We start from the raw sequence: 18318 nt of genomic DNA, 5'->3' as shown, positions 1-18318 counted from the left end.
GCGACTCCGGGGGTGGGGGGACGACACAAAAAAACAAATCAGGAGAAACCTGGAGCCCGTCCAGGGGGAGGAGGGTGGGGAGGGGAAAGGAAGGGGAGGAGGAGGAGGAGAAAGACAACAGGACCGGCCCGGGGTGTCTTAAAATACAGAGACCGCAGAGACCCGGGAGACCGAGCGAGATCGGGAGGGGAGAGGCGGCCCGCGGATGAGCGTCTATTCCTTCAGTCGTGTTTACCGAGCGCTTACGGTGTGCAGAGCACTGGACTAAGCGCTCCTCTGGTGTCCGGGCCGGGCGGGGAGACGATGGAGCCGGGCCGGGCCCAGCAGGGAGAGCCCCGGGATTGACAGCGGGGCTGCGTCCCAAAAAAGCTCGGGTGATGATGCTTATCGGGCCGGTTATATAGGAGGGAGGGAGGGCGTCGAATCATCCCTGCGCGCGGAGACTCGGCGGGGGCGCAGCGCTCCGCCGCCGCCGCCTCCGCCTCCGCCTCCTCCCCGCAGCCTTCCCGCACTTCGCGGGGTCCCGGGCTCACCATGCACTGCCAGGCCGAGCCCGCGCTCAGCAAACCCGGCCAGCTCAAAGCAGCCAGGCGGCGCTACAAGACCTTCATGATCGACGAGATCCTCTCCAAGGAGACGTGCGATTACTTCGAGAAACTGTCCCTCTACTCCGTCTGCCCCTCGCTCGTCCTCAGGCCCAAGCCCCTGCACTCCTGTTCGGGTAAGGCTCCTTCCCTCGCCAGCACGCAACGTAGCGATGGCCATCCGGGCTGTGGTTTAAGTCATTCCTGGGGCTGAGCGCTATTCGAAGCGCGGGACTTAATACAAAGTCATCTGGTTGGCCTGCATTCATTCCGTCGTATTTATTGAGCGCTTACTGTGCAGAGCACTGGACTAAGCGCTTGGGAAGTACAAATCGGCAACATATAGAGACGGTCCCTACCCGACAACGGGCTCGCAGTCTAGTCCCACATGGGGGCTCACAGTCTTCAGCCCCATTTTACAGATGAGGTAACTGGGGAGAAGAGAAGCCAAGTGGATTGCCCAAGGTCACACAGCAGACAAGCGGTGGAGCCGGGATTGGAACCCATGTCCTCTAACTCCTAAGCCCGCACTCTTTCCCCTGAGCTGCACTCTCTCCTCTGGTCTTCTAGACTATGAGCCCGCTGTTGGGTAGGGTCCATCTCTATATGTTGCCAATTTGTACTTCCCAAGCGCATAGTACAGTGCGCTGCACACAGTAAGCGCTTAATAAATACGATTGAATGAATGAATGGTCTCCTCTGGCCCCCTCTAAACACTCTGTAGCCCCACAGCCCCGGGTTTTGCGTCCGAGCAGGAGCCACCGAGGACCTCAAAGTGATAGCTGCCATTCGGATTCCCCTCCTTCACCCTTAGAGGTCAATCAATCAGCCAAAATGGTATTTTTTGAGCTCTGACTGTGTGTCGAGCACTGTACTAAGGACTTGGTATGCAGGGGGTCTGCAGGGAGCCCTCAGTATCTAATGACACGCTCTTCCTCCTTGTCTTCTTCCCCGTCCTCCTCTCTTGCTTGTGGGGTACAAAATAGGTCCTGTGGATCACCTCGAGGCACTGAACCGTGAGGGACAGGACCCTGTTTGTCCCTGGAGGGGGCGACCCTCCCAGACTTCAGCACTTTCCCCACCCTCCACACCTCTCAATTCTGAAAGTTACCCAGCAATCCAGGCTTAAGGCCTTCCCGCAGTCACCCTGCGCCTTCTCCCAAAAGGCCGGTGTTCCGTGACTCTGGGCTGCTTGTTTCAGCTATTAATTCCGATCTGCCTTGGGTGGCTGCAACCCTGACTTGTGCACTTAGCCCTTTTCCCCCCTCTCACAAGCAGAAATTTCAGAAATAAAATCTAAGTATGTGTGGGAATGTGAGCAAAATTCCATAGTCTCCCCACCAAGTTCAAGATCTTTTCCTGGAGAGGAAGTAGTTTGAGGGTCACTGCTCGGGGGAAGTGGAAAAATATCCCAACTTCTTCAACATGTGTTTTGCAATCTGTGCTAATTTAGACAGGGGCCCAATGTGTGACAGGGACTGTCCCCCACCAGATAATCCCATATCTACCCTAATGCTTAGTACCATCCTTGTCACATGGTAAGAACATAATGAATATCTCAATTATTATTATTATTACCTGTATTTTTTATGGACCTACCAGGTTCATCTTTCTGGCATGGCCAAGGCAAAGCTGACGGAATAGATCCCGGAGCTCCATAAAATGTGAAGGCAAAAATTATTAGAGAGATACAAGGGACTCCAAAATTCAATAACTATTGAGAAATCTGGGACTTGGCTGGTTTGTCTAAGCAATACATTTATGCATTTGTAAAGTTCCGAGACCTGGCTGATTTGTCCTTTATGGCTACGTGGGACAGGCATAAAAAGTGAATCTGTAGAAGTCCCAACTGACCAGCAATTTCTTCAGTCATCTGATAGAAAATACAATTTTTCATACAGTTTCAAGGAACCAAGCTCGGTGATGAGTTTATTGCGGGGAATTCATGTAATCAATTTCCCACTAATTTATTATAGTTAATTATTTCCTAATAATGTCGGGTCTCTACAACCCTTCAGAAGTAAAGAATTGACCAAATGCCCCAGAACTGCATCTTATGTTCACAACTAGTGTGAATTATTCAGGCCAAACAAACCCAGTTTTTATTGACTGTCTCAACTCTCTTCTTGTAAGATTTCCACAGTCATCTATTGAGAATTTCACTAATTAATAAACCATATTGATTGACTGCTTACTGTGTGCAGACCATTGTACTAAGTGCTTGGGAAAGTACAATAATCAAGTTCCAAAAGGCAAGGGGTCTCTGCTCAGAGTTTTGTTTTCCTCCCAAATCAGCTGAGGCACATGTAGAATTAATAATAAATATTAGCCCCCATGTAAGTATTTGAATAAATTGGTGCTCTGGTCCTAGGGCAGTGTTGATGCTTGAATTTAATGGCTTTACATTCATTAGATGGGGAGAGCTGTGGAAGCGGTGGAATTTTTTGCAAAATTGGAAAGAGTAAGGATTTAGGGGAAAAGCTAATCTAAAATTTAAGGGATCCGAAGTAGGGGGAAACTAGGAGCAGAAGGGACATAAACAGGGGTTTTGAATCTACAGTATCACACACTGGAACTGTTATTAACAATTATTAACTGCATTTGTAGGGAAATCCAAAGGCAAGCTCGGTAATCATTCTGGTTGTTTCTGCGTTTGGATGAGTTTTCCAGGGGAGAGAGGCACCTTCCTCATAGGCTCCAATGGAGGGCCTTATGTAAATTGAATTTCTAGTCGCTTTTTCTGGTGGACGCCAGGGCCACTGTGTTACACAGGTAGCGGCTGGAGAGAACAGGCCTGAAAAGGATAAGAAACCAATCCAAAGTTTCCCTACTTAAAGGACTGGGGGTAAAAATAAGAATTTAAGCTCCTCATAAGCAGAAAACAAGTCTTGCTTCTGTCGTACCTTCCCAAGAGCTTAGCATAGAGCTGTCCCCTCTATAGGCAGTCCTTAAATACCATTGATTGAGTTATTGATTGACACACCAGGACAATTTTAAAGTATTCAGTGCACATCATTAAAGAATAGTATGATTTGTCCATGGATAAAATTTGGTGCATTTCTCACTCAGTGACTGTAGTCAAGAGACGAGACAGGGATTATTTCTGTCTCGACCTATCAACCCTCTGAACTTTACACTTTTCTGGTGGATTTTGCTTAGCTAAAGATTTGAACTCTAGAAACTGAGATTTGCCAGTGGAATTAAACCCATAAAAACTAGCTACAGTAGTCCCCACTTTCAGATCATAAGCCGCCAGTGGGTTTATGGTTACAGTTAAAGCCTTGCTCGTATTAGATCATGGGAACTCTATTAGCCACTTCTGGATCATTTTGTGAATACTTGATTTTCAAAGCATTGCTGTTGTCCTTAGCAGCTATGATTCACATATCTTAATCTGGAAGGGCCTAATCCCTTTTGGATCGAAAGAGACCACAATAAAGTGCTGTCACCAAACCAAAAAAAGGTTAATTTTCTTTTTGCTGGGAGAGAGACAAATATTTAGACCTCTTGGTGGAACCAATGAATAAAGGAACTCAGATCAACTAAAAGGGAGCTGTGTGCTGGAATGAAAGTCAAAGGATTGTCCTTAGCATTTTCAGGTTATGAAGCTACTATTGGCGAGATGCTTATCTGTTGAAATAGTGACATTTCATTGAAATAATGACGTGTAAGGGAGATTGCCTTCTCTGAATCTTTCTTTAATGCATCCGGAGGTGAATTTAAAGAGCTATAACCAAGCAAGGATTACACTTAATCAAGAAGACCCGATTCTTTAGACTTGGGTAAACTGAATATCAACTTCTGAGGAGCATTTTCCCAGGTGAAAGATTTTTCAAGGAACAAAGGAATGGAAATATTTTTCATGAGGTAGTTAATAACCTAGCAGCAATTTATTCGGTTTTCTTGCTCCCATGATCTGCGTTTTTTCTGCTCTTTGAGAGACCTTTTAATGTCTCATTTGAGCAACTTTGTCTCTCTGAGTGGGGATGTTGAAATGGGGACTCTTTCTTTACTCTTCATTGGCCAGAGAATTTCCGACAAGCCTCACAGAAATCTTGAGAGAAAATTGTCTACCAGTTGAGTTGAACCACCAGAAAACTTTCAGGTAGAAATGTTCCTTCTAAATCTGAGAAATCGTTCTGCTTGGCAAAGAGAAGTTAAATCTGTCCTACTGAGTGTTCAGATTAGGGTGACAGTTTTATTTTCAGCGACGTGTAGTCTCTCAGATGGTTTTCTCTCTAAATCAGATAGTAGCCACCCCAGTTTTGAGTACCAGTATGTTGCCATTTAGAAACCATTTTGGGAACTTAATAAAAATAAGAGTCAGTCAACTGGCTGAAAAGTTCCAAAGGAAGTGGAATCCCCTGATGCCTATGTAATGTGTATGTAATGCTAAGGTCTGGATGTGGTTCTTGACCTACTAATAGGAGTAATAGTACTAATAGTACTAACAGAAGTTATTAAGCACCTACTCTGTGCAAAGCACTGTACTAAGTGCTGGGAAAGACTATAGTGGTGAGAATCATTAAATTAGATATGATAAATTACTCATTTATATTAATGTCGGTCTTCCCCCTTTGCACTGTAAGTTTGATGTGGGCAGGGAACATGTCCACTAACTCGCTTAGAACAGAGCTTGACACACAGTAAGTGCATAACAAATACCATCATTATTATTGTTATTATTATTACTCTCCCAAACCCTTAGAACAGTGCTCCATTCAATAAATACCACTGATTGATTAATTAAACCTGGTTCCTGGCCCTCAAGGGACTCACAATCTAGGAATAAAGGGGAAAGAGGGAACCGGTGATAGACACATAAGGAAAAACAGAATAATGACACGAAAGCAACATAAAACACAAGGACAGGGTTAAATACGAAAAATCAAAACAAGATAGCAGAGGGGAACTGAGGCTACAGGAGCTCAGTTTGGGGTTCCACACAACCCAGACTCCATTTGCCCCTTGCCAAGCTTTGGAGAGGACCCCAGCCTGCGTGGAGAACATTTTATCCTCAGAAAGGAGTAAACCGTATCCTTGGGGCTGTGTCCTCGTTGCATTTCTATCTCCCGGATCGGGAGAGTGCCCTGTCCTGGCAAAATAAAATCGAGTCCTTCAGTAGATTTCACTTTTCATCTCCTTTTCCCCAGGGAATAAAGGGGGCTGTCGCGGCCCCAGCACTTTGGAGCTTCCTGAAACCACAGCTCTGCTCTGTTAGCCAGTGGCTAAATGTTCGAGGTTTCTGGAAGCTGGAGAATTGGACACTGGAATGTTAATGGAGATATGTAACACGAGGGCTTGGAAAATGATCATTATCAACAAGTATTTGTAAGCTTTGCCAGGTGCAAATAGGCTTTCATCGTAATTACTTAGGACTGCTGTGCTCCTGCCTGCTTTGCACATAGTAAATGCTTAACAAATACCATAAAAGAAAAGAGAGGCAGGGAAACTGAGGAAGAGGGAGGTTATCTGACCTTCCTCGGGTCAGGGAGCAGGTTCAGGAGCGGGGCTGAGGTCGGCACCAGGATTTTGCCGGGTCACAGAATGCGTCAAACCTCCCTGCCCCTAGGACCACTGAACTCCTTTCTACCTTTAGAGCACCACTGAGATCTTACGGGGTTTAGGTTTCCTGGGTCCCTTCTCCAGTTTCAGTTGTTTCACTGTTAAGCACAAGGATGATAGGGAAGTCCAGATGGGCAGATTTCAATGCATTTCACCATTACCTGGGAACCTTCCTGTCAACAGGACCATTGACAGTTCTTTTACTTGGTCCTAAAACCTGTGGATCATCCAGGCACCTCAGACACCTGAAGCAGGAATCAGCATTCCTTCCTTGTATCCCTGAGGAAAATCAGAACAAAACCATTTCTGCTTTTCTTCAGGGCTGTTGAGGGGCTATTTGGATCAATCAGTCAAACAGTCTTATTTATTCAGTGCTTACGGTGTGCAGAGCACTGTACTAAGCTCTTGGGAGAGTATGATAGAATAGAGTTGGTAGACATGTTCCCTGCCCACAACAAGCTTACAGTCCGGAGGATCTGGGATAAGGGGAACTCTAGTGGCACAGAGCTCTCTCCCTGTAGGTCCCCCACATTGTATCCAATGCACATCAAGTGGTTGTATCAACCCGCTTGAATCAAACTCCCAAGGAGTTGTGAGCAGTGTCCTTTTTTGGGTGAGTGTTCTTGTAATTTTAACCCAGTGCTTCTGTCAACTACACATCTTCATTTTGGATAGAACTGGTGCTGTCAGGAGCCCTGGAGGGTAGCTGTCAGGCCGGGAGAGCTAGAGAGATGACGACAGAGGGGTTTCTTCTGCCTCAGGAAAGGGGAACCTTGATTCTATTTTTTCCCCTCGGCAGTCCTCGTGGAAATTTTTCTGTGACTTGTGCAGTATTGTACACACACACACACACACACACACACACGCGCACACGCACACACACACTATGCACGCCATATACACACACACACCATGCTCACACACCACAGGCACTATGCAAATCATACACAACACACACTACACACACCATACCCAACACTACACAGACCACATACATTGTACACCCCAAACACCACATACACGCATAAACATCATCCACAGCAAACACACCACATTACATATCACACACACACCCTCGCACCCACATTCAGACCTCCCCAATGCCTTCGAGATCGAAACTGCTCTCTGAAGCTAGCGACTGTCTTTGGCCACAAGGTTCTGGGGTGGGAGTGATTAATTACTTCAAGTGATTAACCAATAGCTCCATGGCCCAGATACATACTCAGTAAAGGGCCCTTAGAAGAAAGAGAAACTTGATTTCCCTTCTAATTCAAGTAGGCCCCACCAGAAATGCGCCCCCCGCAAGCCGTCACTGGAGCAGTGTGCTGAAAGTGGAGAGACTGTGTAATCTCAGCCTTGTTGGTGCTTGCACTGGGGTAGTAAGCACAGACACCAAAATCCATAAGCCCAACTTAGGGTTTCGGTTCTTTTCTGCAGGAATTCTAGCAGCAAGCCCCGGTTGACAATGCCCTACCCAGCACCTAGTCTTCTCTGGGAGCTTGATCAGCGCTAAATCAGAAAATCTCTGGGACCCAACCCTGTGTACCACACTTAGCCGAGAAGAGCGAGCGGATGGGAAAAAAATGGGGCCTCAAACGGCATGGGATTCCCTGATTTTAATGGGCACGATTCACCCTCAATTATCTGTGGCCATGGCTTCCAGCCCACTGAGGCAACTGAGCTGTTGTTTGTGCCATGAAGTGAACAGACACTTAGTAACATGGAGCCCTAGCTCAGTCCCCTGCTAGAAAAAATTCTGCTGGGTAATCGAGAGTGACACTCTGTACTGGGGGAGAAAATCGGGGTGAGCAAATGGAGACTTTGCAAATTAGCAGATTCAGTCTGCAAGAGGCTTCAGAAAAGGGGCATTTCTAAAGTCTCGTGAGTTTTTCGTTCTGCGTATGATCCGGATCCCGGGTCGTCCCGAGGCTGAAAGTGAAACCCTGTGTGAAAACAAAGCCCTCACTCTAAACACCCATCCTTGTGTTGAACTCAATGAAACACAAGTTACAACCTTAACAGCTTTGCCCCCAGGAATGGCAATAAAGTGAGGTGGAGGAAAAAGAGCAATTGGGGAGGCCAATTTGGAGCTTTAAAAATATTTTACCAGCCTCTCCCCTTCCTGCTGTTTCACTCGGGGACACCTGTCTGTGGAAGTTGTGCTAGGCTCTTGGTCCTCATTACGAGCTTGGGAAAATGAACCAAATTTACAGAGAAGAAGCTAGGGGTTGGTCACCTCTCTGGTCCCCTGGGGGTCTTGGGGTTGGAGACCCTCTTCTTATGGACAAGCCCCTAAGCGTCCATCCCTGTTTCGTTAAAAAGAAGATCCACTGCAAAACCCAGAGGGCAATTTAAAATATTTTTACTACTACATAATAGCACTTGGGAGAAGAAAAAAAAAGACTTGTAAAGTCAAATGCTCAAAATAAAAATATAATTAACTCTCAATTATAATCAAGTCAATTAATCATCATCAGGGATATTTATATGTCAATTTAACTGCCTTGAGAGTGGAAACTTGGCAAGCGATTCAGGAAGAAAATTGTGCAGCCAGAATTATTAACTGATAACAGAAGATGGGGTAATTATATGGGGTCAGATTGATTCCAAAATACGATGGCCATAAAGGCGCTGAGGCTGACAGATGATCCAGATCAGAAGTCACTTTTGCAAGGCTGGGGTTTCTTTTGTGCTGATTGAAATTGAAACTGTGGTGAAGTAATTCTGCATGGCGAGTGATGGATGAGGCCATTTGAAGTGAGTCCCTTGTCAGTCGCCAATAGACTCTGGTGGCAGGGCTGTTTGATGGACACAAATGACAGCTAAATGTGTTTTCTAAGGTTGGTGCCAAGGCTTGGAAAGGTGCAAGGAACTCTTCTTCACGGAAAGGTCAAGATGGGTCAGGCCTGGAGCCAGTTTAAAGTCCCTCAACGTCCATTTTAAAATGTTTAGAGCTCAGGCACAAGAACGCGAGAAGCAGCATGACCTAGAGGAAAGGGCACAGACCTGAGAGTCAGAGGACCTGGGTTCCAGTCCTAGCTCTGCCACTTGTCTGCTGTGAGACCTTGGGCAAGTCACCTATCTTCCCTCAGTTATTGTATCTCTAACATGGGGATTAAGACTGTGAGTCCTACTTGGAACAAGGACTGTGTCCAACTCAATTATCTTGTATCTACCCCAGAATTTACTATAGTGTCTGACATATAGTAAGTACATAACAAATACCATTAAAATAATCCCCGTCCCGAAAAAAAGAACACCTGCGGCTCTAAAGGACTTACCGCATGATTTATACCATGGTTTATTCCACCAATTGCATCAAAAGCCAATGTTCATTCATTCACCCAATCAGTCGTATTTATTGAGCACTTACTACATGCAAAACACTGTGCTAAGAGCTTATCTCGACCCTTCTTGTGTAATCCAGATGTCCTGAGTGAGGTTCTAGGACCGGGAGGTGTGGGGGCTTCATTTGAGATGGCCAGAACAGAGCATTGGATCAGTGCAGCACTAGCTGGCGTCCCCTGGTCACGGAGCTTTTAGGACTGAGCCCTTGTTGGGACCGGGAAACATCCCCAATGTCTGCCGGGGGAGTCTCCCTGCCTCCCAAGTTTGCATCCCCTATTCACTGACTGAATGGGGACATATCCTGGAGGGTTGAGAATATATATATTATATATATTAAGCATATATCTGTAATGTATTTATTTATTTATATTAATGTCTGCCTCCCCCTCTAGACTGTGAGCTTGTTGTGAGCAGGAATGTGTCTGTTTTTACATAGTACTCTCCCAAGTGCTTAGTACTGTGATTTGCACACAGTAGGCACTCACTAAATACAACAGAATGAATGAGGCTCCCTAGTTGTGCCCCTTAGAGGAAGCGTTCGAAGATATCCCAAGAGCAGCCCAAGGCTGTGTTAGCAGCCCAAAGGATACCTACCTGGTGTTGAACTCACTGCAAATTCACACCCTCCTCCAACTATTTGATCTGTTCATGTTATCATCCTCATTGTTTCTGTGTACTTATCTGTTTGTTTTGTTTGCTCTATTGACTTTTTGTGGAGTCTAGCTTCCCTGCCCATCGTCAGGCTGGGCCCAGGATCCTGTAGGCTGAGACAGGTTTGAGCCTGAAGTTTCCTAGCCACTGGGTGTCACAGGGGGCTGGCCTGCCAGAGAGGCTCACTGGCAGGCGCAGTGGGGTCCGGGGGGTTCCCACGACTCCACCTCACCACCAACACCGGCTCGGGGCCTTGGGAACCGGCACTGTGGGACACCGCTCCGCTCAACACCACATGGGGCCAACACCCGGCCCCTCCAGCTCCTCCGAACCCCTCAGGCATGGTAGCACCATGAATTCAGCCCCATCTCTGCCAAGCATAGCAATCCAGTGCCACCACTGGGCACTCACCCACCTCTAGTCATTTACACCCATTCTCAGCACTTGGGCATCTGGGCTCATTCATGTGTACATTCAATTACCTCTATTTGTCAATATTATAATCTCCATCTACCCCATAGAATAGAAGGTCCTGTTGCCACAGAACTCCTCTTGCATCTCTGTTGTACTTTCCCAGGCACTTAGGAGAACAGTGCCTTGCACTTAGTGGGCGTTCAGTCAATAGCGATAGCATTTATTAAACACCCACTGGAGGCAATGCCTTGTACTAAATGATCGGGAAGTGCAAAACAAAGACGTGACACATCACCTTCCCAGGGGAGGGGCAGACATAAAACTCTTTATGAATAGAATCATGAAAATAAATACTTGAAGATTCAGTTGAATAAAAATATATAGAAAATTCTGGGGATATGGATATGAATAGAAGTCTGTAAGTGCTGGAGTTGACCGCTGGGTTTGTTTGAATTGAGGTGCCGGGAATTAATCAGGGAAGTCTTGTGGGAAGAGGTGGGATTTTAGGAAAGACTGGAATATGAAGAGAGCTGGGGAGGCATCTGTCAGATTTGGGGAGCCAGGGAGTTCCAGGAAGTTCCACTTCCTCTAGACTGTTAAGCTCGTTATAGACATGGATTGTGTCTACCAACTCGGTAATGTCCTACTCGCCCAGGAGCTTAGTACAGTGCTCTGCACATGGTAAACACTCAATAAATGCAATTGGTCCATCAATTGATTCCAGGTCCCGGGAACCGCAGGAACGAGGGAATCACTTCTATCAGGCGCCGTTGCAGCTCACATCTGATTTGCAGTGGTGGTTGGAGAGTGAATCTAGAGACAGTTTCCTCCTGATCCTTGGGATTATTCTCAGTTCCAAATTAACCGATTCAGATCTCTTATGCACCTCCTTGGATCAGGAAGGTTGGATGAGCTTCTTCCTCCAGGCTGAGGTGCACTTGGGCCGGGCCCCTTTGAGGCTGGCAGAGACCCCTGAATGGGTGGGGAGGAAAGTGGGGTGGGGGGAGCCCTTCATGTAAATTCAGCATTCTTCTTGTCTGTTTTCCACATGCCCTCCTCCTTCTCCTCCATATTAGCCACTTGACTGTAAACTTGTTGTGGACAGGGAACATTTCTACCAACTCTGTACTCTCTCAACTGCTTAGGTCAGTGCTGTGCACACAGTAAGCGCTTGATAAATGATAGATTGATCGGATGGCTGGTAACCTAGTGGCTTAGCCACTAAAAATGTTTTCCTAAATCTCAGGTAAAATCATTCAATCAGTTAATAAGTTTTACTGAGTTCTTAGAGTAGGCAGAGCACTGTACTGAACACTTGGGGGAGTATATTATAGTTAGGAGACCTGATCAGTGCCCTCAAGAAGCTTGTAATCCAGCTGGGGAGTTAGACACCAAAATGAACTACAAGGAGGAGAAGGTTATATGGTATAAATATATATATGTAAATGCTCCGGGTTTGAGGGGAGGGGAGTGAATATCGAAGGGCTTTGGTGACACAGAAGTGCTGAAGTGGCAGATGGGGAAATATAGATTGTGGAGATGAGAAACTATCTGGAGAAGGCCTTCTGGAGGAGGTATGATGTCAGCAGGGAGGCAGCAAGAATTTATGGAGTCAGGAGAGACCTGGGTTCTAGTCCCTGCTCCTCCACTTCCCTGCTGTGTGACCTTGGGCAAGTCGCTTAACTTCTCTGTGCTTCAGTTTCCTTCTCTGTAAAATGGGAAGAAAATACCAGTCCTTCCCCCATCTTAGACTGTGAGCCCCTTGTGGGCCAGGCACTGTGTCTGAACTGATTTTCTCATGTCTTCCTCAGCACTTAGCACAGTGCCTGGCACTTAGTAAAGGCCAAATAAATAGCTTCATCATCATCATCATCATTATTATTAGGAGGGTTTTGACGATGGGGAGAGCAGTGGTCTGCCGGATGGGAAAAACTTGGGGACAGTGGACCGTGTCTCCTCCTCCTTCTAATCATATTAAAATGAAAACACACCACCTGTTCACGCTGGGATGCCAGAATCCCTGGTGACAGTATGGAGAGAATGACAAGAACTCCCTTTGATTGCCTCATGTTTTAGCAACTATTTGACAAACACAAGGGCTCTATCTTAGCCTTGGCTGGAGCCCAGCACTCCTGTTGGCACCAGTCCTTGAAGTGGTTTTTGATTTTTATGGAGGGCTGGCCATGGTTTAATGCCCAATCTAAAGCAGAATGATTTTTAGGTGTCACCCTAGCGACCATCAACTTATGGTCTTCCGTCGTCTGGATCTGATTTAGATTTGTCATTACATCAAAAAAAAAGTGAAAAATCTGACCCTCTATTGAAGCTGGGGGTGGGGGTGGTGGGAGAAGGGAGTGTATGAGGAAGGGGGGTGGAGAGGGGAGTGAAAGTTGTTTCGTTAGAAGCAGAAGGAAAGACACGTCCCTGGGAATATCTGGATACCCAGGAATGGTTCAGCACATTACTCTAGACTTTTGGCATTCATTCATTCATTCATTCAGTCGTATTTATTGAGCACTAACTGTGTTCAGAGTACTGTACTAAGCGCTTGGGAAGTATAAGTTGGCGACATATAGAGACGGTCCCTACCCAACAGTGGGCTCACAGTCTAGAAGGGGGAGACAGAGAACAAAACAAAACATATTAACAAAAAAAATTTCATTGGTCCATTTGAATAACTAAGATGTTTTCCTCCCCGCCCCACAGCAAAAATTTCCAAATCAGAAACCATTCTTAAAAACTAATTCTTGGTCAAAGCAAATTTGTCTTTAGAACTGATTAGGCACCAGTTTGGGGGTAAAGCATATCTAAGCATTTCTGAAGAAAGTTTTTTTCATGGCATTTGTTAAGTGTTTACTATATACCAGGGACTGTACTTAGTGCTGGGGTAGATTCAAGCTAATCTGGTTGGACACAGTACCTGTCCCACATAGAGCTCCCAGTCTTAATTCCCATTTTAAAGATGAGGTAACTGAGGTACAGAGAAATGAAGTGACTTGCCCAAGGTCACCCAGCAGACAAGCTAGGGAGCTGGAATTAGAACCCAGATCCTTCTGACTCCCAGGCCCATATGCTATCCAGTAAGCAACACTGCTTTTCTACAGCTTTCGGAGAAAATTATTACCTGTTTCGATAGCTCGAGGTGGGCCAGACACCTTGAGTTCACAGTCCACACCTGGCCAACTGCCAGTGTTCCAGATCTGGAAATGGTAATTGCTGAGATCTTTCCAGTTTGGGTGGTTGGTTCAGAACCAGATCTGTCTTGGACCTGGTATAAATGAATTTAGGGATTGTGGCTCGAAGCTCAGATTACCTGGACCTTTTCTTGAGGATTTCTCTCTCTTCTTCTGGCAGAAACGAGTCTGTCACTGTATTTCACTGGAATGTTGACCCTCTCCCTCAATTTAGTCAAAATATCCCTCTTCAGACAATCCCTGAGGAGTGGGAAGGGTTGAAAGATGTTGGTTGGGTCTGGGCCTCTTTTGTTCATTTGGTTAACAGGTTGTCGAAACAAGTGGTGAAATCATTCCAGAGATCATTGTGTGTGTGTGTGTGTGTGTGTGTGTGAGAGAGAGAGAGAGAGAGAGAGAGAGATAGAGAGAGAGAGAGAGAGAGAGAGAGTGTGTGTGTGTGTGTGTGTAGGTGAGGGTGGGGAGTGGGGAGTGGGGAGTGGAGAGTGGGGTGAATTTACCCTCCAGGGAAAATGTGGGTCATCACTCCTGCTGTACTCAGGATTCTTCAGTAATCCACATCTTTGTCAGTTGGCAGCCTGCAGTGCTTCTGGCCAGGGAGTTTCAGGAAGGAGAGATTCGCCTTTCACTCTCATTTCCGTGAAATTCAGACAGGTATCCCAGAATGCCCCAAGAAGGTCAGTTCGTTCCACCCATTATTCCCTCACTGTTTCTCATGCTCCTTACCTCAACCTTTCAGCTTTGCTGACAGCAGAAAGAGACCATGGGATTTGACCATAAGATTTGGTTTCATTGTAATTGTCCTTCAGGCAGAGCCCTGGGGAATCTCAGCGGTAGGTCCCATCACCCTGTGAGCCCACCTGAGGTTAACTGAAGTGGAGAGGGCATCCCTCTGCCTCAGAGATTCCCCTTCTCTGTACAGGGGCTCAGAATAGACACTGACCAAAGGGGAGTGACAATTTGATACAGAGCACTGCACCATAAGGGTGCTCAATAAATCCTACCACTACTATTTTGATATGTTTTGTATGTCAGAAGATTTACTCAAAACCAGATGCAACTGAATTATTATTATTATTATTTTGATGTTGTTGTTATAATTTAATTTATTAAGCCCTTAACTACATGCTGGGGAAGAAAAATGATAGCCGGATTGAATACAGTCTCTGTTCCAGCCGGGGCTTTCAGTCTAAGAGAGAAGGAGTGCAAGTATTCCACCCCCATTTTGCAGATGAGTAAACTGAGGCTCAGGGAAACAGGGCTTTACCTGGAGCTCTAGGGGCTTGGCAGGGGTGCCTTAGTCCTGCCTGTCCTGCCCATTGTTAAGCACCTCCGAAAGAAGCCCAGGCTGTTTTTCACTCTCTCCAAGAGCCTGGCCTTCAAAAGGCTGCGTTTCCAGGAGGCATCACTGTTTTACATCCGATCTACTGCGCTTTGTGCCTCTGCTTTTTTGTCTGGCCACTGGGCAGAGAGAAATGAATCCCACTCAACTTGATACACCTCAAACGCACAAACGCTAAGACAAACCATTTTCCAGCTCGGTGTCCCTGTCTCTCTGGCCAGGAGCCGAGGCGGAAATTGCTGCCGACACAGCTTGTCGGCCAAGACTCGCATACGGAGGGGGACTGACCGATTTAGGGGGGCCAGGGAGCAGTAGGGAAAGAGGCTGATATTCAAAACAAAACCAAAGGAATGAACTGTAAAGGTGAGTTCAACCACTTTGTATTCTGAGAGACCCCAGACGCATGGAATGAGCGTGCATGAGCTGAGCATATGTGAGCTCCGAAGAGCCTATGTAAACTCGTGTTGAGTTCTATGTGAGCACGTACATGTTGAGCTCACACCCAGGACATTTCCAGTGGTGCACTGTGGGTCACCAGTTCTGTGAAATAAACCAACACCTTCAAGTTGACACCCCCACACCAAGAAGTCCACTTGGTTCCTTTATTTCGCTGAGTGTGGTTTAGGTTGTAATTCCCCCTAATCATATTTCACAATAACCTCCCAGATCACCGTGATCTATTTCAGAGTCACTGGGGTTACGGGGCCTTGCCTGTACCAGGACCTGGGGAGAGCTGGATCTAGGTTACTCAGTCTTTCAGATCACTGAAATGCAAATTCACCAGGAACAACAGGTCAGAGCTAAGGGGTAGAGCCACCCTACTTAATCAGACTGCAGGAGAAAGGCAGCATTGTGAGGGTTAATCCTGCTCAAACTCCTGGCTCTCTGGTAGGAAGGGCATTGTGAAAGAAGCCCCTGTTTAATAAGCTTTTAAATTGCCCGTTCTTGGACACTGGTAATAAGTAGGTGGTTTCTCTGATTGATTAATGACTGTATTTTAAGTGGTTGTAATGGATGATGGGTTGTGTAGAAACTGTGGGAGCCAGGGCTGGGCCGGGGCTTCTGCCCTGGTCTGTGTGGCCAGCTCGGCCAGTGGGAAGTGGTCCCCAAGTTGTCAGTAGCCTGGTTAAGACGAGGGATCCATCTCTTCCCTGCACACGAAGGTTTGAGTCCTCTTTTCAACGCTCCTTTTCCTGTGGAGGCTGCACAACTGACCAGTCATGCCTGTGGTTGTCAGTCATTGGGATTTATTAATAATTGGAGTATTTGTTAAATGCTTACTATTTCCCGAACAGTGTTCTAAATGCTGGGGTAGATACAAGGTAGTCAGGTTGGACACAGTCCCTGTCCCACATGGGGCTCACAGTCTTATTCCCCATTTTACAGATGAGGTAACAGAGGCACAGAGAAGTTAAGGGATTTGCCCAAGGTCACACAGCAGACATGGGGCAGAGCCAGGATTAGAACCCACATCCTCTGATTCCCAGGCCCAAGCTCTTTCCACTAGGCCATGCTTTATTGAGTGCTTGCTGTGTGCAGAGCACTGTACTAAGTACCTGGGTGAGCACAATGCAGTTTGGTAGGCTGGATCCCTTGAAGTCCGACTATAGAAGCAGCATGGCCAAGTGGATGGAGCTCAGGCCTGGGAGTCAGAAGGATTCTAAGCCCATCCCTACCACCTGGGTGACCTTGGGCAAGTCACTTTACTTCCCTGGGCCTCAGTTCCCTCATCTGTAAAATGAGGATTAAGACCGTGAGCCCCATGTGGAACATGGATGGCGTCCAACCTGATTAGCTTGTATCTACTCCAGTGCTTAGTACAATTCCTGGCACATGGTATGTACTTAACAAATACCATAAAAAAAGATTATCACCTCCACCCCCCCATCAGGGGAGTTCCCCACCTCCCCCACAAGGGGCTGGGGGAAAGGGAGGAGAGCAGCATGAGGAATTGTTGGCCTGATCAGCAGGGGGCCGAGTGAAATGGCTGGATGGGCCACTTTGGCCCCCACCCTGTGAGCATTTGACAGGGTATGAGCTGCCCCTGTGCTGGCTGACTGAACAATGGGATGCGACCCCCACTCCCACTTCTGGAGCTAAAGGCAAAGTGGGGTGGGGTAGGGAGAGGGAGGCCTGCCAGGGAGGTGAGAGCAGACAATAGGGGCACTTTAATTGTCTATTTGAAATCCAGAAATGAATACTAAGGCAAATGGGTGATTTCGTTCTGAAAAAATTCAGAGAGTACGTGCCGAAAATCGGAGGTGTTCCTGCTAACTGCCAGGAGCCAATGACGGGTGATTGGGCAAGGCCTGCTTAACAACCCTTGTGGGCTAATTATCGTATATATTAATGATGCATGAAAGTATTTCATCACCTTATGTCAAAAAAGATCGTTATTATTGTATTATGTTAATACAGTAATGGTATTCAGGCGGCCACTACATGAGATCGGGGGCTCCAACAATATGTATATTAGGTGTATTGGATGCCATTATTATAGGTGGTGGGGCATGTGTTTGTAGCTAGGATGGGACAAGGTATTCGAAACCCAAGTTTCTCTCCACAGTCCCTGCTCTGACTCATGCTTTGACCTTGGCAAAGTCTCTTCACTTCTCAGTCTCTCCATTTCCTTCTCTGTTCAATGCGATGACCAATACCGACCTTCCTCCCAAGGGAAGTTGGTCAGGGTTGACTAATAAAGGCTCATTAAGAGCTTTGAAAATACAAAGAACCAATAGAAAAACCAAGAAGTAGTGTCCAGGACCGCATATGACCCAGGGAGAATTACCCAGAGTTCCATGTTTTGGGAAGCAGGCGGTGAAATCCACTAGGACTCCAACTAAAATGCACGATGTCATTGTCACTGCCACAGGGGGAATGGTGGCCTTCCATCCCAGTTGGGGGTTTGCTGTCTTTTGGTGACCTGTGTGAACCTTCTATCAACAGGAGTAATTGGGGATTCTACACAGGAATACAGCAGGAACACTCTGATTGGTGGGTGGTCAATCAATCAATCAGTCCATCAATGGTATTCATTTCTTTTGTTTTATTTTTAATGGTATTTGTTAAACACTTACTAGGTGCCAGGCACTGTACTAACTGCTGGGGTAGATACAAGTTGATTAGATCTTACACAGTTTATTATGTCCCACATGGGGCTCACAGTCTTACTCCCCATTTTACAGATGAGGGAACTGAGGCATGTAAAAGTTAAGTGACTTGA

The 18318-nt window shown here is 46.5% G+C and overlaps 1 protein-coding gene across 1 annotated transcript in view; it reads left to right on the top strand.

The window, feature by feature from the left end:
• Positions 1–479: 479 nt before the first annotated feature.
• Positions 480–18318, top strand: part of BARX2 (BARX homeobox 2) — a 53562-nt gene continuing 35723 nt past the window's right edge. The window contains exon 1 of the mRNA XM_038753322.1: positions 480–721. Coding sequence (XP_038609250.1) covers positions 535–721 — 187 coding nt within the window. The 5' untranslated portion in view covers positions 480–534. The remainder of the gene's footprint in view (positions 722–18318) is intronic.

Source organism: Tachyglossus aculeatus, chromosome 11, assembly GCF_015852505.1.
Source record: "Tachyglossus aculeatus isolate mTacAcu1 chromosome 11, mTacAcu1.pri, whole genome shotgun sequence".
Classification (NCBI taxonomy): domain Eukaryota; kingdom Metazoa; phylum Chordata; class Mammalia; order Monotremata; family Tachyglossidae; genus Tachyglossus; species Tachyglossus aculeatus.
This window is presented reverse-complemented; position numbering and strand designations above follow the sequence as displayed.